Raw genomic sequence first — 21,101 nt, forward strand, 5'->3', positions numbered from 1 at the left:
GCCCGAAAAGTTAGAAAAATACACAGCCAAGAGGTCTTCTCTCGAGGGCCGAGGTGGTATTCGGTTTTGCTGAAGAATTTGCCTGTAGCCATCTCGACAAGGGCTGTAATAAGGCGTTTATTTCCACTGTCCTCCTTCCTAATGCAATAGAGGTCCAGTGTTTTGCCTCAAGGTAGACAGGTATTTTCCTCTAAAATGAAAAACGTAATGACAAAATCAGTCTCTTTTTCGTGTGGATGGAGCATGATGGGGTACTCGTAACAATTTGGTGTTGTTGGACAAATGGATTCCAAATTGGATAATGTTTGGATTGTCAGAAAGAACAGCAAGGCTAAAAGGCTAAGAGCTATACCGAGAGGGGCATTGAGTTGCAGCAATGTCCGACAGACTGTTTATCTGGAGGTAAAAGCTACATGTCAGGAATCCAGGTGCTCCGAGCTGGAAATAATAGCAAAATGGACTGAGGAAGAAGAAAAAGTAAAGTCAATTTTCGAGGGTGCTGGACCAATCATGTGCACTCGAATCTAAATCTGTGACAGCGGCGTGTACACCAAGCTAACAATTTGTGCACCGTGGACCTGCTCGCGGTGGCTGTATCTAATCGCAGCTTGTAATATCAACACGTCCGAGATAAGGGTGCGTCCCACTGATATGTTTTTGTGGCGAGGATCACTTGTCAGTTCTCATCAGTTTTCCACGCTGTCAGACAGGCTGAACAAAACTGCAGCCTTGTATACGAGGTGTCAGCACATTTGCCTCAGCGGAAATATATCGGCAGTCATGGGGAAAATCTGAAAACATTTATTTTGTTCGCTTTTTTTTTTGCTTGTTTTTTTGCCCTGGACAACTTTGCATCCATTGTCCCAAACTCTCAGTCACGAACACAGTCTTATTGATGGAAACATGGAAGATAAAGGTATAAAACCAGTGTTCCTATGGTTAGCAAATAGTCTGAGGCACTCTGATGGACTTGTCCTGCAAAACTCTGTTAAGTGTGTTAATTGCATCCCATTAACATACAATTATGTAAGATTAGTTGCACGCTAATAGTTTAAAATTGGCAATAATGCTGAGTCCAGCAGATGCGATTTACATGTTTCCCCCGATGCCCTGTTGCCATGGTTGAGAGAATGTCATGGGAACAAGGCCATTTTGGTTAACATTTGCACTAAACTCAGCGCACGGAGCTAATACTGTATGAAATAATTGATTATCCGAAATGTAACCTAAAAATAAAGTGAGCTTTAAAGCAGTACTAAGTAACTCATGCCCCAAGAGGCCATAAGAGCCACTGTAGGTGTTGTAGCATGTTGCGGTTTTTTACTCATTGTCTGTGAGAGTAAATACTACGCTGACAGAAAAGACAAAGGGAGAGAGGGATATTGTACATTCAATTACACAATGGAGATCATTTTTTTCACTCAAACTTGGCTGTAAATACTGTTTATGTGGCGCTAGCCAGCAGTTAGCTTTGCCCGTTAGCCTGTTAGCTTCTTCTTCGTGATTCCATCAGTGAGTGTTGGGGCCTCCGACCCGGTGCGAAAAAGCTGTAAGTGTGGTTTTCTGGCCAGATACACCAGGTGGCAGAGGTGGGAGACTCGAGTCACATGACTTGACTCGAGTCAGACACGAGTCGCAATTTTCGGGACTTGAGACTTACTTGACCAAAGCTCCATAAAGACTTGACATGGGACTTGCTGTTTGTGACTCGAGACTTAACTTGGACTTGAGGCCAATGACTCTCAATGAATTGCTGTCACTTTATAGTTATTATAGTTAGTTATTTGAGTGAAACTGTCAAAAGATCAGGATTCATTGCGTAAAAGCGGAGCATCTATGTTTACGTATGGTAATTAGCCATATGCGTGTTCGGTTTCCAGACGGAGCGTCTAATCAATACAGCGCAAAAAGGCAGGAGGAAATACGACATCGAAATACGTGCATTAAAAGGTTTCTAAACAGAGTGAAGAGGTGGAGATTTATGGACAGGAAAACGTTTGAAACAATGGACTGTACCTACAGCGCAGACGGGCGGCCTACAGAACGACGATGCAAAAGAGCTGGATTAATCAACAGAAATCTAGGGGGCTTTTCGATGTCGATGTTTTAAGGCGTTCACACAAAGTTTACAGCATTTAATGGCTATTTCCCGCATCTGCACAGAGCCTAGTGACAGCGGGACGGAAGGCTAAGTGGAATCTGTTTTGAGCAGTGGCGAATCCGAGTATACAGGGGCTGGGGCATTACAGGGGAACAGAAAAACTGCCAGAAGCTAAAAAAATATATATATATAATTTTACATTTATGTTTCAGACTGCAGGGAAAAGCAGCTCATATTTAAAATACTATATTTCTTTTTTTTTAAGTCTTGAGAAAGCACTTGTTATTTTCAAGATTAAACAAATTTTGAAAAGTAGACACGCTGGCGTTTGTGACTTGAGGTGACTTGCCGGCTAAAGCAAGACTTGACTTGACAAAAGCTATGACTTGACTTGACTTGACCCCATAACCGACTGACTTGGACTTGCTTGAGACTTGGACCTTCACAACTTGGACTTGACTCGAGACTTGCATTTAGTGACTTACTCCCACCTCTGCCAGGTGGAGATGAAGACCCCCAGTCGTCCCATTAACACTTGTATTACCCCCAGAGGAACTACGAAAAGGATTTATTAAGGTAAACAAGTTACTTAGTACTGCTTTAGATTACTTGTTTGTATTTTTATTGTTATTTTGTGACTTCTCCTATCTGTGAAAGCAGCCACTTAAATGCATTTTGCTTGCTTGCAAAGTGTAAATAAAAGTCAAAGATATCTAAATCTAGATGATTTTATCATCATAGCCTATACAGACAGATAATTGTGTCTTGTGTGCAAATTGGTCTGTTTATTCTATTAATGATTGAATGCTTTTTAAACTGTGTCAAAGATGAATTTCTGAAATATCTATTTATCTAATTTACTTGTTTATATGGCATTTACTCAAATCGGCCATATACACAAAACACACAAGGTAAAATCCATGTCTTAAACACCTAAGCTTGCAATGTTCATAATGGTATACATAAGTTACAGCACCATTCTTTCCAACGTAGGAATGTTGTTTACACATCTATATTGTTTGTCTCTGTCACAGCCTCCACAGTTTAAAAAGTTAACCCATGTTTTCACCAAGACACAGTGTAAAACAAGCATCTCCAACAACTGCACAATCCTTGTAGAGGAAACAGCATTGAGGGGAAGGAAATTGGCAGAAAAATAAGGCTATAAAGATGAAGCAAGAGCCCAGGGAGACTTGCCCATTGGGGAGGAGTGAGACGGACTACTACTCTTCCTACTTCCTGAAGCTGGCAGCTGTAGTCGCTCTACCGAATGAATGAGAGAAAGCAGCTTAAGTTGTCAGGGCGGTGCATTCAGGTATCATACTTTAGATTTGACAGGGATTTGGACCGGGAATATGGATCGTGTGTAAAGAGGAGGAGCGGAGGAGGATGAAAAAACAGAAGCCAAAAGACTACAAAACAATGAATATTCATGTATGATCTATGTATGATTTGTGTTGGCATGTCCTGTATGATGGACAACATTTCAATCATGGGCTACATATTTTATGGAAGCTTTCAAAAGAATGTACTTTGTGGATAAGAGACTTCTGTAGAGAGTAAAAAGTATTTTCTGGCGCTAGCTGCTATTAGCCCCATACAGCTCAGAGTTAGCTCCAATGGATCTGGTTTCTTTAGTTCTGGTTTAATCCCAGATTTTCTTTGATTAGTCCAAAGTTCTGTCCATGTTTTTTCCAGTTTAAACCCTGTTTTGGACTTGGTTTAGTGGCCTACTTTCCCGGTCAATATTACGCCTAATTCAATTGAGTTTTAACATTTTCATTATAATAATGAGTCTAAATAAATCTTGTTTGCAGACAAAAAGCTGTGTGTAAAAATGTACGGTACATTGTTGGTGCATGTTTATTCAGGTCCGTGATAACAATAGAAAATATGATGAGTTTCCCATGTTTGAAAGACCACCAGCCACCAGTGTGTTTCAGCCATTCTTGTTAACCTTATTTCTTTACTTGACCTTGCACTAGTCAAATAGGGGTAATAGCACCAAGACAAAAGTGTGGGGTATTTGGATGCTATTGCGTTTTTTGCATCGTTATTCTTGAAATATACTGGCCTGAATACAACACCGACTTCTAAGGATATTACACTTCTTTCCAACAGAGAATTCCTTGAGTGCCACAGCTTCTTCTGAGACCCAGTTAATAAAAGTGAATGGATGTTATACAAGGGAGCTTTGAGGATTTATGTCACTGTGAGGCGGCTGAGCAAGTGTTTTCTGGTTTGTGTTTGACTTGTGCTTGATTCATCTGTCTGCACTAACAGTCTCCCTGTGTTATTTATTCATTAGTCTGAGAGCTTCCAGTTGTGTGGCGTCTGCAGCTGTAGCGCACTGTACACACTCCCACACAGGTGCAATGACTCAGTGCAACGTGGCTACTGAACAGTCTGAAGATGTGCTCCATCCGTCTACTCTTTTCAACAAAAATAACTTATAACATTGTTCCCTTGTCAGAAAACATCGAGCAACGTTTCATCTCACACAATTTTGAGTACTCCTGCACACTTGTCTGCGTCAAATGAAACACAATTTATCACTGGACCTGGACCTGCGGTGATCTGCGCTCAGAGTGTGTTCATCGTGGTTCCATTAGCATGCCGTTAGCTGAAACTGAAAGTGTTCTTTTACTATCGCTTATAGGACTGTGCAATTAATCGAAATTAATTACGATTTTGATTATTACACACTAGACAATTACGACGATTACAAAAATGGCATAATCAAGAAAAAACTATCATTAAGGATGCTCTCCCACTTGTCCATGCAGCAGAAAGTCCATCCTTAGTGGTTTGTGTGAGTGCGGCTGATCGGCTGAACTGTTGTATTTGTTTACACTACCTTGATACATTGTACCTAACTAAATTTAGTACAATGTAATGTGCTCTGTAATACAATAATAATACAATACAATCTGTAATAACTTGTACCTATGTAGTACGTACAAAATGGAATAACTTGTATTAGTACTTTGTAAGTACATAACGAGACCCTGAGGGTTTGGGCTTAAGGTTAGGATTAAAGTTAGAATTATGTTTTATTACATCATGTACCTACAAACTACAAATACATATTATTACATTGTGTATCTAACCCATAGGTTCAACTTATTACATATTGTTACAAAGCCCATTACATTGTACTAAATTTAGTTAGGTACAATGCATCAAGGGTAGTGTAAATTAAAGTGTTACCTTTCATACGTAGCTCTTGAGATAATGCTACTGATAAGTGCTCAACTTTTGCTGAAAGGAGAACCGAAGTTTAGAAGCCTCTATATCCTTTACCCAGGGCTGGTTGTTGCAGAAAATTCTAAAACTCTTCTTCAGGAGCAGATTGTTTCTGTTCCCTTCGCATTTCACGTGCTAATGGCACATGCGTTGGTCTGACATAAACAAACAGTGCAGTGTGATGATGTCATCAGGCCACGCAGCTTGGTTTGCTTGGGCAGGTGTGAGGACTGGCCAGCAGGGGGCAGGGCCAGCCAGGAATGTCTCTCATAGAGAATTAGTTTAGAAACGGTAGCATATTTAATATAATTTAGATTTTTTTTAACTGTCCAAAGAAAATATTTTGCATGTTTTTTTAAATATATTATTATTACTTAAATAATCATTATTATACATTTTTCTATAATCAAGCAGCCCTAATCGCTTATATACACTGTGCTCCATGCCAATCAGAAATCAAGACCACGTCGTCACTCAGCTATTATTAAACACATTATTTCAAATTGTAAAACCTAAAATATAAATGCTGAGGGAATCAAAATGTTTTTACATCGAATTACACTGGATTATAGATGAGACATTTGGAAAAAATGGCCAAAAATATAGGTGGTGCATATCGGTATCGGCCAATAAGAATCCCCAAACATCGGCCTCACAAAAAACATAGTCGACCTCTACCACAGAAAGCAGACTATAGCTAAACTGTGATGGATACTATGAATTAACTATTGCCTTGGAAGCGCATCGCGGCTGATTTTTCATCTCTATACACCGACCTGATGCTGAAGCCAATTTTCTCCAGGTAAGAGACGTCCCACTATGGACCTAATAACCCTCTCATGGTCAAGGGCATGATGACGGTGAATCATCGGACTCCATCCAACCCATAACAGCGTCCTCTGTCATACAAAATAACTTCATGTATTCTTGTACAAGGACTGAAATACTTCTCGAGATATGTTTTTGATGAGAGAACAATGTGACAACAGCTCAAAACAGTCAATTTTGTATGCTATGTAACATCTCTTACGCTCTCGTCTCGTGAACACAAATAGAGAATTATCATTATTATCATTTGTTGAAATAGAAGATATTAATTACATTTTACAGCTTCAATGACTGCTATAATGATTTCATCATCAATACCACATTATCAGTTATTTCTATGTTTTTTTCCCCAGTTCATTTGAGAAGAAAAAGAAAACATCTAGTTACTCTGCACTTCTGGTCTAAATTTATATTGGTAAACATCTTCTGAAGCTTTGAGGTTATTTTAGAGGAAAACCTTGAACAAGTTGACAGTAACCTTGATCATTGCTGTCAAGAGTGCGGTGAGGCGGTGTGCGGTGCCTCACGTGGAAAGTATTGGGATAATGTGGCAGTCCCCAGTTTGCTTTGCCAAAAAACAGGTAGATAAACAACTGTCACGCAACAGTTCACAAAACTTTTGGTCCACAAACAATGTGTTGAGCCACCAATCTCCACGGGACCTCTCAGGAATATCACAAGGCCAAATAGATTTGTATTTTTAACACAATGCAAGGTGGTCCCACTTAAGTGATTTTCTTGTCTTGAAAATGTGCCTTTTTTTGTACCCACCGTCACCCTATTATCACTCTTTTTCATCAGCTCCAGCGTGAAGTGCTCTGGAGAGGAGAGGTGTGGAGATGAAGGGACAGGGTGTTTGCAGCCAAAATGTCAGCTGCAAGCTCCTGGCTATTCTCATAATTAGTCCTCTTTCTCTGGCGCGCTTAGTTTTCTTTTTTTTATGAACAACAAAGGCAGCGAAGTAAATTGGTCTGAACAGTGGCGGGTTTGTTAGGCCCTTATTGAACTCGGTGTGTGATTGAACTATCAACAGCTGTGCACAAGAGCGGGTTCACTTTTAATCTCAAATGAGCTGTGGAGGAAGAGAGTGGACCATTTTGCATCTGCTGCAGGCTATTACACTCAGAACAATATGAACAGCACTCTTTATGGATGGATCAATAGGATGAATTACTTCATGGGTTGAAACTTTTTTCAGGTTTCAGCACAAATGTAAAAGTACCCATCTTTTCTACTAATATTGGAGCTTTTTTGGTAGAACATATGGTGACTATACCGAGCGATGGTAGTTTGCCTGTTTGACGTAACAAAATGAGCTGTATAGCAAACATCAAGCAAAATAAACTTTACTTCTTAAACATTTTGAATCATGAAATAATGTTTCTTCCTCATTTAAAGTATTCTAGGAGTATTCATTAGTATTTCTCCTGGAGGTACAATCCTGTTTCCTGCGGTTGTCTTCACCAACTGAATGATAACAACTCACTCGTCTACTTTTTGCAAAACTATCACCTTACCTTACTTAAATGGAATTTGTAGTTTTCTTTTAAAACAGAACTAATTAACTCATGCCCCTAGAGGCCATAAGCGCCACTGCAGGTGTCGTAGCATGTTGTGGTTTTTTACTCATTAATTGTCTGTGAGAGAAAATACTACGCTGACAGAAAAGACAAAGGGAGAGAGGGATATTGTACATCTAACCACACAATGGAGATATTTTTTTTCACTAAAACTCAGCTGCAAATACTGTTTAAGTTAGCGTGTGTATTGGGGCTCTGGGTCGGAGGCAGGGAAAGTTGCAATTGTGGTTTTCTGGCCAGAGACACCAGGGGAGATGAAAGACTAATAGATCATCCAATCAACACATGTAGTACCCCCAGAGGAACTACGAAAATAATGTATTAAGGTAAAGAAGTTACTTAGTACTTCTTTAAATGGAGTATTCCCCTTTATTCCTTTTACAACTCTATATGAAATGTCCAAATGAAAAGGCCAGAAAACACTGAAAAAGTGCTGCCTTTAAGAGTTCTATAGTTAATACCCAAATATTCGGATAACCATTTACCAATCCTTTTCTCACATGCAAAAGTGGAGCAGCGGCAAAGTCATATGAATATTTACCATTTTCTTATTTACATATTAGATTTGTGGCTCTATTACTGTAATACACATCATTTCAAATGTTAAATCAGGTGCAGCACGCCCACATAACTAGCATATTTTCTTTTTCAGCTTGCATTTGCCATTTAGCGTCTCTCTTGAAATTGACCCCTCAGTGTTTTAAACTAATTGGACATTTTGTAGTCTGTTGATCTTATCTTTCTAGCCCAATCCTTTGAATGAACAGCAAAAAAGTACACCACTGCCTTAGCACTGTATGGCTGTATTTGGCTATAGCTGAGGCACAGCACTGTGGGAACTGTAATGAGAGAGGCTCAACACAGAGATATCAGGTGCCAGACAGTCTGCGCTCAGGCCTGTGTGCTGTGGACACTGTGTCAGGGGGCCTCGAGTGAGGGTGTGAGCCAGTGTCAAGGAGGACGCTGTTATATATGTATTAATGTATGCCTTTGTTTGTGTACATGTCAGATATATATTTTTATATGTGACAAGCCCCAAGGCATGTCTGAACCGTGGAGTGTGAGCTGGCTGCATGTTGTATTATGGATTTGACTATGAAATGTGACAGGATGAAGTGAGGGAGAGCAGAGGTGACGTGAGAGCGGCCCAGAGCTGCTGGACAGACGGGCTAAGACAAGCATGTTATATTCACCATCGTATAAGGCTGGATGCAAAATTCCCCAGGGGTGGCAAGCAGCATACAGTCAATATCTCAATGAAATCTTGTGTTTTCTAAGTAAATACTACATACTGTATGTATTGAGTCATGAAAGATTTATTCTGGCAAATTTAAAGTAACTTTTTCTGTGAGAAGTACTACAGTCTTATTACTTTTCAGATTGTTTTTTGGCCAATGCCGATGTACATGGCCAATATTTTTGACCGATATTTTTTCTGATGTCTTGTCTATAATCCTGTGTATGATGCGTCTAAACTGCAAAATGTGTCAGTATTGAAATGTGACAGCAGGGGGCACTTTATTAGTTGCCTAGGGCTGATTTATTAAACACATTCCTGTTTGGTAGGTACTTGAGAGGGAGCTCCTCCGAACGACAAAAATCGGCAGATTTCAAAACTAAAACAAGCAAGTCTCTGGGCCCGATCTTGTGCATCAAAACGGAGACGATAGCGTGACATTTTGCGCTCAGTAGGAGCGCACTTTGTGATCTTGCCACTCCAGACTTAGCGCATTTAAGTGGGTGGAGACACACACATTTTCCTCCAACCAGATCGACTCCGCGTCCAGGAGAGTGGTTGTGTGGAGTGTGCTTTTGTTTTGCTTCGCGTTCACGCCAAGTGCGGGCCGATCCGCGCCACAGCGGACGCTGTAGCTCTTTTTCTCTCGAGACGTGAACATCGTTTAGCTCACGATGGGGTAAATAAAGTTTTTAGTTTGACCTGTGAGAGCCTAAGGCTTAAGAAAGAACGCAAGACAGCGCAATGTAAACGAGGAAGTGAATGTCAGCCGTGTTTCCATCAGTGCAGTCACCTCCTCTTGTGACGCCCCCTCGCAGGAGGCAAATGGCACATATAGCGCCGCCACTCGGAAAATAATTCGCCAAGAGCCTGCGCCGCCCCGTGCGCCGCCACAAGATCTGGCCCTCTATCTCTTATGGTTCTGAAAAAGTCTGTAACAAAAAAATACACAAGCTTAAACTTTTCATCACAATGTTTCTCAGTTCCCCTGAGGCTAGGAAGTTGTGGGAGGGCTCATTCTAAAGCTGACTGCTCTTTCCTATGCAAAAAAAAGTCTCTATCACTTTGGGTTCCAGAGATATCATATTTTATCGGCATTAGACGGGCTGATAGCCAATGTTGAAATGACAAATAAAGTATCTTGAAAATACTCAAATTTTGGCCCGATATACAGTTGCTGATATACCGGTCGACCTCTAGTAGAAATGGCACAGTAACAGGAGAAGCAGTAGTAATAGTAGTCATAGCAACAGTAGAGGAAGTACTAAGCTCCTGGAGTGGTTAGTAATAGTTAATAGTTAGTGAACCATCAGGCACAGCTTGTTTTCTCTCTCAAATACTCTGGAGCAGTAACAGTAATGGTAAAGAGTTGTTGTAGTATTATCTAGGTAATGCACAAATAGCGTAGATGATTGATTTCTTATTACTGGAGTTACATTTTTGTCATGAAACGCTCTATACTGTATACTGTATATAATGTGTGGTCAACATTATGAAACCACTGCACTTTAACTTGGCCACAAAGTACTTCTTCCACCACGGAACCTACACCACATCCACATTGTTAAAAATCTGCAAAGGTAAATAAATAATTTGTGAGTATTGCTGGCAGAAGAGACGTGGGCAGATAAAACTTTGTCTCGTGGGAGGACAGAAGGCTGAGAGTCTGAGCTGGCAGCACTTAATGATGCAGAGATGTTTTATCTTGAAAAATGGATGTGCTTTAACATATTTGCTCACTGCGGCAGGATGTTCATCTCGCCTTCAGGCAGGACCATAGCTTTTCCCAGAGACAGAGAGATATATCGCACCAAGGATTAGAGAGATCTGATTCATGCATCCAGCCATTATAGCAGAAGAACAGAAAGTGGAGCTGGGTTTTAATAATTTAACTATGGAGCAGAGGTGTCCAAACTTTTCTTAAGAGGGACAGAAATAAAGCCCAAATTCAACGGCTATCATGTCGTATTGCAGGGCACTCATACTGTAACAACCTTAAACTAATTTTGTAGCTTGAATCATTTACAAACTTAAATTCTTATTAATTTGCGATTAAATTTAGTCCTGTTGGCTTCGAGTGTAAGGTAAAGCAAATGGCAAAAACAAATGCATTGTCTGAACAACACAACTTTTCCCAACAGGTTCCACCAACGAAAACATGTGGCTTTCCGAGATTTACAACAGCTCTGCCATTTTGGACTTCCTTTATTGTAAACAGACACAATTCCAACTCATTCGGTTTAGATCGCTTATGAATAATCAGTAAATCCGTTTTCAAACCCTCCGGTGTTGGCTTAGTCTAAATGCAGGGTTTAAAAATGGAGCAGGAAGCCACTTTTAATGCTTTTCAATGCCATTTTAATACCCAAATTCTATATTTTAAATGCCACAAACAATGACAATCATTAAAACCCCTTTTAATGAAATGGTACTTGGAACACCAACATTTTATGAAGTGGCACGTGATCTGAATTAAAGACTGATTAAAGAAGAACTAAATAACTTGTTTACCTTAATAAATCCTTTCCGTAGTCCCTCTGGGGGTAATACAAGTGTGTCTTTGGCCAGAAAACCATACTTGCAACTTCCCTGCCTCGGGGTCGGAGGCGCAACACACACTAATAGAATCACGAAGAAGAAGCTAACAGGCTAACAGGCAAAGCTAGCGCCACTTAAACAGTATTTACAGCCAAGTTTGAGTGAAAAAAAATATCTCCATTGAGTAATTGGATGTACAATATCCCTCTCTCCCTTTGTCTTTTCTGTCAGCGTAGTATTTACTCTCATGGACAATTAATGAGTAAAAAAAACTCAGCACGCTACAACTCCTGTTTGAAACAAAGACTTGGACTGCTGTGGAGTACAACCAGATGAAGCTCACATGCCACGGTTTGATAAACACTGAGCTAAACGAGGAAACAGACCATTGTGACCTTGAACCTAGACGGATATAGCTTAAGTAGAGGTCGACCAATATGTGTTTTTCTAAGGCTGATGACGATGCCGATTTTGGGGGATTTTTATTGGCCGATGCCGATATGCTCGGTCGATATTTTCGACCAATAATTTTGGCCAATTTTTCCAAATGTCTGGTCTATAATCTTGTAAAAACATACTTGGCCACTCCAGCACTGGCCGATTTTATTTTATTACTTTAGGTGATTCAATCAAAATTTTGGTTTCAGCTTTTGATTAGTTGCCGTTAGGATTAACATGCTGCCACTACCATTTTTGTGCGGCAATCAAAAATACATTGCGGAGGTTAAAACCCACTCAGCGATTGAATTCTCCAGGTTCTGTGTTTCAAAATGACACACAGCATCCATATTAGAAGTATAGGAATATACAGGAAGTTTTTGGAGTACTCACTTTAAAGACGACTTCGCTCTTTCCAATGCAAAAAACGGGCAGTCTCTATCACTTTCGATCGCGTAGATATTGGCTTTTATCGGCGCTAGATCGCGGTCAACCTCATAGCCCGCAAATGTGACACAACAAAATCTCCATTGGAACTGCATCAAAGATGATTATCCAATGTGATATATAACTGCCCTTGTTGGCGTTATTTGTCAAAGTTAAGACCCTCTCGTCAAATTAGACGGTCGGCTTGCAAGACAAAGTGGCTGGATGTGTTGTGTTGTTGTTGTCGCCCTGGTAAACGCCGCTGTTTTCTCAATTGCTTCGTGTGTGTTCGAGAGGCGACGGCAGGGCAATAAATCTCCGCGGGATGAGGGGTGCACTGAAGTGGCAGAGAGGAAGAAAAATTAGGAAGTGAGGTGCCAAGACAGCTTAAAATATAGTATAGGCTCTTCCAGCTGGAGATGTCTTTTCACCAAACTAGCGCCCCTGATTGACAGATATACCCAATTAGTGCAAATTAATGCAGTTGAGCTCAATCAGCATCACACAGGAAGCCATTAGTGGGGGATAGGAACGTAAATATCTTTAAACTAGATGTGAGAAACACGTCTAATTACAGCAAAGTGACAGTTCGCACTGAAAACACCTGGATTGTTGTAAAGCTCCTGTTTGGTGACACCTTTGATAATGAAGTATTATACGAGTCCGCGCTGGGAAATGCTGTGAAGGTGTATCAAAGTTCAGGGGGAATTTAAAGTAGAGATTTACTTTGCTCCTTTGTATTTTACCAAACGTCCGATCCTGTCCGTGGTCAGACTCTCTTTTCCGCGCTGATTAGTATGTGCACATATCATTTTAGTTTAGTTTTGTTATTGCACTGCTGTCTTTAATCACTACTATTACTTCAGATTTACCACGACTATAACAGAACAAGTCTATGCTGCGAACAGGGTTTGGGCTAGAGATGTTATGCAACCAGTTAAGAGCCTTTTTCCCGTTTAACTGCGAGTTAGGGCTGGGCGATGTATCGATATTTAAGATTGATCAATATATTTTTAAATGAGATAGAGTTCACATTTAGGGTTAGTTCACCCTCCGTAAGGGTTTTCAGCTACAGGGGCAATATTGTTACCTCCAACAGAGCATCTCTGAAGCCGGATGCCATTGACAGCCTGGTGTTTCCTGCACAAAATCTTTAAATGTCTTTGTCTTCTAATGTCTATCTCAAGACAGCAGTACTATTGATCAAAGTAAAAAAAAGAACATGTTTATTGAGTTTATTGAGTCTTTTTCTTGTGCAACTGGTTGAGACAGTTCAGATAAGCTATAACAAAAAGAAACAGGTAATCTCAAGCTGATGTTTAAAAAAGTTTCTTAAACTGAGCACTTTATTTTGTTATCTCTTTATATATAAATGCTGCCCTCAGAAAAAGATTGTCCAATTTTATTATATAGGCAATTTTTGTTTGAGCTTTTTAATACAGTTTTTATGTTTACATTGTGTAGTGAGTTTTCAGTAAAACTACTTGACATTTCATTTCACAGCTCTCAAGGCTTTTTTTTTTTTTTTTAAAGAAGTAGGCCTGAAACAGTGCCGAGTGGAAAAATACGGAGGGATGCGCGTTTAGCATGCAATGGTGAGGTGGCGTAATACATGTCCCACACATAAACAAAACAAGAGATTAAGAGAAAAGTTCTGCCTTTACATAAGGAGAGCATGGATCATCAAGGTTCTGACGGGTCAATGACGTTCACGTGTAAATGAAGATCGGGAAGAAAGACCATAAGAACGAGGAGAGTGCGTGTTTGGACAAACAACAGTCAGCGTTAGGGCACTGCAAGAGTGAAATGTGGAGCGGTTAGTGCATGAATCCTAAGTGATGCAAAGAGATACATTTCGGCGCAGGTATTAAACGGTTAACTGATCATTAACTGTTAAGGGCTCCGACTATCGGTAAAAAAAAAGAGAAAACTTGCATCCCTAGTTTGTGCCCACTTTTGTTTTAATGAAATGCCGCTTTAATTACTTTTGTATAAGATAGTGTAATTAATGCACTGTCAAACAATTCCCCTTTATTGAAGCAGCACTTAAGCGGTGGACTAGAAAACAATAAAGATATAATGAAGACTTAGGACAATGAGGTCATCCACGTTTTAGCTCCAAGAAACGTTTTCAGCACATTATTGATCGAGCATAATACTGTGTTTCTGTGAAAGCTTTGAAGCCAGAGCTATAAATAACGGAAAGCAAAGTTGTTTTTAAATGTTGAAAAGTTATGAATGTGCAAGTTGAAAAGGTTAAACTTCACGCAACTCTTTAGGTTACCCCCTTGGCAATTTTCTCGAATTCACCCTGAAATTCTAATGTGAATAAAGGTCAGGCGTGTGAAGAGGTCAACATCATGTTTCAAAGCATATTTCTGCAATACGCTGAATTAACTGAAGCTCTTTTACAGATAAATGCATGTGTCTGTAGGAAAAGAAATTGATACTCTTCTCTCAAATGTTTTCTTTTACAAAACAAATCTGTATTGTGTCCTTATATACTGTATTTCCTTGCTTGACAGCCTAAACTACAGAATCTTTAGGCTTAATCTCCAAAACATATCATAAGTTGGATCTGATAGGTTGACAAGTGACAGGCCGAATACAGTAGGAGATAACTGTCTATAATTGTCCCATTGTCTGTATTTACCAGAGTCACTTTTCTTGCTAAGCAAAAATATTGCAGTGACATCACTTGCATCAGAAAGTATGACGGACGTAGCAACAGTAACTAAAGGGGGCGGGGCTCTGCAAAAGGTCAATTAGATCTGGTGGTGTTTCCTATTTTCCCTCCCTATGTTTTGCTGCTTGCCTGGGCCCACACCTGAACACAAACACTGAGATTAATCACTGCTCCTTCTCGCTTCAGGACGCCTCCTGTGTTGACCCCTCTCTTGCTCTGTCATCAGATCGGCTCCAGGATACACATGTAATCTCCAATATCTCCCCGGGCCATCACCACAGCGCTGCCTCTGTCCTCCCAAGAAGATGACCGGTGGCTAGCCACACAATCCCATATTTTTTAAGGCCAAACCCAATCCTGCATTGGCGTTTCTACCAAACACACAGTGGCTACTTTTCTTTTTTATCGTCTTTTACTTTCCCCTTCTCAGGTGGCCACCGCAAACAATCTGCCCTCATTTCCACAATGATACAGGAAACATGTCAATTGCAACGTTTGCACCAGATGCTCTTTCTAATGCAGCCAACTTAATTATTCCAGATTTGGGAACAGCAAAAAATGGTGCCGTGTTTGGACTGATTACTTTTATCATCAAAGCTCCAAAAAGACAAATTTTACAGAATTGTTTCTTCCAATTTTCAGATTGTTTTCTTAAATTTCACCTGGAAACAAAAACATTGGCAAACATTTTCAATAAGCTGTTTAAATATTGCGCTGATTCAACGTTTCTCCATAGATTAATGTGGGAAATTGTAAATCCAAAGACCATTTTCTCAAGTGGCTTTGGTACAATGTGGCGACATCATCACAAAAGTACAACCAAAAAACCACAAACTTTCCACTTTTGCGCCATATAAACAATGACTAGAGGTAGTCATTGTGGGAGCAGCACTTAAAGCCGGAAAGCTATTGCGATGTTGTTTTGTTTTCTACATTGCATAGCTGTAATGGAGAAAATACAGTAACTCGCTCTTTAATGCCCTGCAAATAAAACACAATCAATATGGTTTAAAAGTCACTCTGGGTTTTGCGATTGTGATGAGACCTATTATCTATGTCCCTCATTACTGTCGTCCACTTGTTTGCCAAGCTAATAAATGTCAAACATGATTAAGTCTGTCTGCACAAGGGAAAGCGGAGGTGAACTAGGACACATTTCAACTGCGTGTGACATTTAGGCCTATAATGATAATTGCTTTCCCGGGATTCAGATCTCCTGAATGTTATCCTAATCTTCCACAGTTAGTAACTATTTCGAGCGGACTAGTGGAGCAAAACAAGCTCACATGCTCTTTGCATATTGAAATTTAAATCTTCCGTCACAACCTGCATTACTTTCATCAGCAAATAAAGCCTCTGTAGCTTGTATCTTGGCCAGTATCACCATTGATCTTTAAAAGGCACTAGGGCAGGGCGATATGGCCTAAAATCTATATCACGATAGCGATATTTGACAATATAATTGACAATGGCCCAGTTCACCACAACTGCCTCTAAAATCCTGCACTGTCACTCAAAAAGTTGTTACTTCTGGTCCAAAGTGCCGTCATGCAAGAGCTTAATATAGAGACTGCAGTTACGTGTAAGACCTGAGGTGGCAGTAGTGAGTATAAAATGACCAACTTGCATCCAGTCTTTAATAATGTTTGAAGCTAAAATTTAATGATTGAGTACCAAGATGTATTCCTTTGATTTTAGGAAAGAAACTGTATTCTACATACTCTCAAATGAAAGTGTAGCTGTACTACAATACAGTTACTTCACATAAGTATTCTAAATACAAACATGTACTCCCCAACACTGTTCGTCACATATTGATTATTTGGGCTAAGCCTACACCACATCAACACATTATAATAGACTGCAAACTTTACGCATCAGGCTTATTTTTTTCTACAAATTACTACTTTTACAACAAACAGGGCCTTTAATAAACTACAATGCTTACAAATGTTGGAACAAATGCCCCAAACAATCTTCACCTGTTATCTAATTCTGTTTACAAACTAACACGTGTTAACACTGTCAAAATATTACGTTATATTAATTTTAACCAGGTAGAGTTTCAGCATAACTTAAATGATAACATGGGTTAATTAAGACGAAGATCTCAACAAAAAGGTGATTCAAAATTATATAAAATATTAAAAATAAATGACGAAAACCACATCCTTTCCTCAGCTAATCATCCAGAATTGCACCTAGAACAAGATCGGGAGTAGGATCCCAAAGACAGGTGTCCTGGCAAAGCCCTCCCAGCAACATTGAAAGATGGGTCAAAAACTCCCCTATAAGAACAAAACTGTGTACTTTTCCTTGTGGCCATCAGAGGCAGACTCTCTTTGAACGTAATAGCGATCATACTTCAAGCTCATCTGATCTGGGTCGCTTTAGCACGGAGATAAAAAGTACAAAATCGGCTTAACTCGGGGAAAGCTCTGCGATTAAGTGAGAGATCTGGCCTAACAAGGGCCCACTTTGCCCTGCTAATGTGGCTAATTAGCAGGCAGACAGGAAGTGGTATTGACTTTGAGCGGCTGCCACTAGACACTGATGGAGGAGCTGAAGTGTAAATACCAAACGGGGGCTGTGTATGTGTGTGTGTGTGTGTGTGTGTGTGTGTGTGTGTGTGTGTGTGTACGCTCGCTGACAACACAAGACGTATGGCGCTCCAGCAAAGGCGAGTAAACACACATTGGATTAGGTCGAGAAACAGTTCCACAGTGAGCGGGATACAGATTTGCTGCAATGACAGTTACGGTTGTTTGTAGTGGCTAAAGCTAAATTGCTACAGACACGACTCCCGAACGCAATTTCCACTGAGGTATGGAGAATTGCTGTTAGACAAAAGCAATTAGGGGGACGATACAAGTTTGTGAAGTGATTTGGTCGGAGCAGATCAGCAAAGGGAGCGGAGAGGATACCTTTAGTTACGACGATGTGTTCAGTGTCATTCATAGACCACATTTCCCTGGGCTTTTTGCCTTATTGTTGATGTCCAGATTGCCACAATGCCAACATTTGAGCATGTACAATTAGCTAGGAATACCAGCTGGGTTTCCGTGGACTGCAATTATATCAATATGATGATACACAATCCTAAAACAATGCAGGTGCTTTAGTAATTCAACCAAAAAACTGCACAATTATATCAAAGCAACGTAGACTATTGTAAGAAATCAGTATTCATGAGGCTGACAATAAAAAAATCATGTATAATCGACTTTTTACCAAGTTATAACACTGTAGTTATTCACTTTATTCAAGCAGATTTGAGACCTTCTGTTTACTTGGATTGTTTACAGTAAGTACTCCGATCCGTTTTTCCTGCTTACTCTTGTCCTCGACATCTTTAAATCCCATAATCAATCATCAAACCCATTCACTATCACCTCAAAACATCACTATACCTGAATTACTCTGTTATCAAACCGTGAAAGTCGGAGATAGTTCAGTAAAATCTCTAAGCTGTTGCCTGAATGCGTTTCCAGCTTTCACAGACCCTTCGCACACTCCAATTGTTCCCTTGAGCTAATTAGAAGCACGTCTCAGCCGGAGTTCATAGCAAGACCAGAGTTGAGACGTAAAATGTGCTACATTTAGACACGCAACAGCACATGGGGCCCGTTTAAGTTTCACAAATGCTGCGTTTACAATGAAGATCTATAGTACAAAAAGAAGTTTCCAAAAAATTGATCACCACAGCTTTAATGCTAAAATGCTTTTTCAAAACACTGCGTGGAAAACTAGATATGTTTGCAAATTCAACATCAATGTAAACAACTATTCTTCTTTACTCCTTTATATTTCAAATACAAAAGTCAATATGTATCCCAAACAAAGCAAAACACTTGAAATATCTGCCAACCACTCTTGCACTGTTGCCCTTCTCTATTAATATTATAGAAAAAGGTTTCTTTATATCACAGAGCCTACCTCTGGACGGCTCAGTGCGCTTGGGTAGATCCAACGTGTCATAGTTTTTGTCGTTTTCCCCATTTTTCCTGCCTGTGTAGAGGAAACAGCAAGGAGAAATATGTCAGCTTCATACATTTATTATAAGAATCCACGTCAAACTGATGCAAACCTGCCCAATACTTTAGCGATTAAATCATGTTGCAAAATTCCTATCTCAAATCAAGATGGAAATGCCACAAGTAAACAAGAATATTTTACCTGGAGATAACATCTTGCATTTTAGGTAGTGATGTGAAAAATGTATAAGATATCGACCCAATTTTGGCCTTGATAGACAGCAGAAGGAATGACGGCTATGAATGATGCATGCACTGGAGAAAGACACTGACACAAAACCTGTACAAATGTTTCTTTTACAGAAATGGAATCACATACACTTACTATACATTTCACCAATGCATTCTCAATCTACTACATTGTACCACACTATAGCACATTCACAACACCGCATGGTCTTATAGGAGGAGAGGCATTTCCGGAGATGGCAAAGCGCTTTGAATAATGCAGCGGCACAGGGGAAATAGAGATGGATTGGGTGGGGTGGGGTGGACCAGTCACTACAGAGCAGCCAGATAATGGTCTCCTCACGTGCACAAGGACATGCCCAAGAGACAGATGTGCGGAGAGAGGGAGATGGGCAGAAAAGGCCAACCCCTCAGCTCGCACGTATGAAGTGACATTTCCGGGCAACGGATACGGACGAAAACCAAGCTACTTCTTCAGCCACAAGGTTAAAGGCAAATTTACTTCACCTCAGGTTTCGTAGTGAAGCTTTAAATCATCGACTGGACTGAGTCCAGTCGAAGATTTTAAAGCTGCACTACAACGAATACTTCCTGGAACGACTGAGAGCCCGCTCAAACATATTCATCTTAAAGGTGCACTATGCAACTTTTGTATGGGAAAAAAAAGTTGATATTAGTGCGTATTTGACCTGTCAGTGACCTGGCGGCTGTATGGGTGGTTAACTTGGTGCTTTCGCTTTCCATCCCGGGGGCTTGGTATCAATTGTATTTCATTCTTTTTTTAGGATTTCTGGTAGGTTTTCTAAATGGAATGTATGTAACCATGGAGACAGCTTGATCAGCAGTGAAAACCTAAAAAACAATTGATCCTCGAGCGTCCTGAAAGCCATTGGGATGGTAAGTTTAAGGGATGTTCCAGTATTTTTGGCATAGGGCATCATTTCCTAGTTATCCAGAGAGTTGTTGACTATGTTAACTAGTAGCCTGCATTAAAAAACTCTTCAAAATCATGGGGTAGTCCTCCAAACGTTGCCATATCTGCTTTGTAGAAAGCTCCTTTGTGAATTCCACGTGTAGTAATGACATGCGCTAGTCTAGCCTAGCACTAGCCTAGCAACACTAAACTCTTCAAATATAAGGACTTCAAATATAAGGACTGCATGAATTAAAAAAATATATATATATATATATATCCAGAAATCAACAACACTCCGGATAACTAGGAAATGAGGCCCTATGTAAAAAAAAAAAATCTGAAATATCCCTTTAAGGCGCTATGCTAATCACCCAAGCATCCACTGGGTCACTGTACGGTAATTTTTTTTGTTTATATAAAAAATTGCATAGTGCACCTTTAAATATTATATATAATATAAATCAATTTCAGTAAATAATAAAGAAATATATATATTATATATATTGACTTACAGTCATTTAAAGTCTGCGGCATTACTTTTTGCAGTTATATGAAAGCCATTTTTAAAGCAACTTAAGTCTGTGCTTAATGTTGTTCTAAAGTTTGTCACAGTCATTTTAGGAGATTGGATCTACTGTACTTTACCAAGTTGTTGTTTGATTAATTTTTCTTGCTACATAATCATTTGAAAACAAAGCTAGTTGATTATTACGCAATGGTTAGGCTATGATGGGTTAAGTTAGGTTAAAGCACTTACAAGGATAATGTATGGCTTTACTTCAACAAAAAAGATCTCTAAACACAAGGATTGTTGCTTGAAATAGTCCACTTTCTTTGCAAATTCAACTACTTTACACTAATATCCATAATATTAGCACCCAA

General features: G+C 39.8%; 1 protein-coding gene across 8 annotated transcripts in view; it reads right to left on the reverse strand.

The window, feature by feature from the left end:
- Positions 1–21,101, reverse strand: part of arvcfb (ARVCF delta catenin family member b) — a 286,776-nt gene that overhangs the window by 30,505 nt on the left and 235,170 nt on the right. For 7 of the 8 annotated variants that reach the window (XM_079567196.1, XM_079567192.1, XM_079567191.1 and 4 more), the window contains one exon: positions 19,017–19,088. The exons of the other annotated variant lie outside the window; for it this stretch is intronic. In XM_079567196.1, the coding sequence (XP_079423322.1) occupies positions 19,017–19,088 (72 nt within the window). The remainder of the gene's footprint in view (positions 1–19,016; positions 19,089–21,101) is intronic. 8 annotated transcript variants of the gene reach the window in all.

The sequence above is a fragment of the Gobius niger genome (genome assembly GCF_951799975.1).
Source record: "Gobius niger genome assembly, chromosome: 1".
In the NCBI taxonomy this organism is placed as follows: domain Eukaryota; kingdom Metazoa; phylum Chordata; class Actinopteri; order Gobiiformes; family Gobiidae; genus Gobius; species Gobius niger.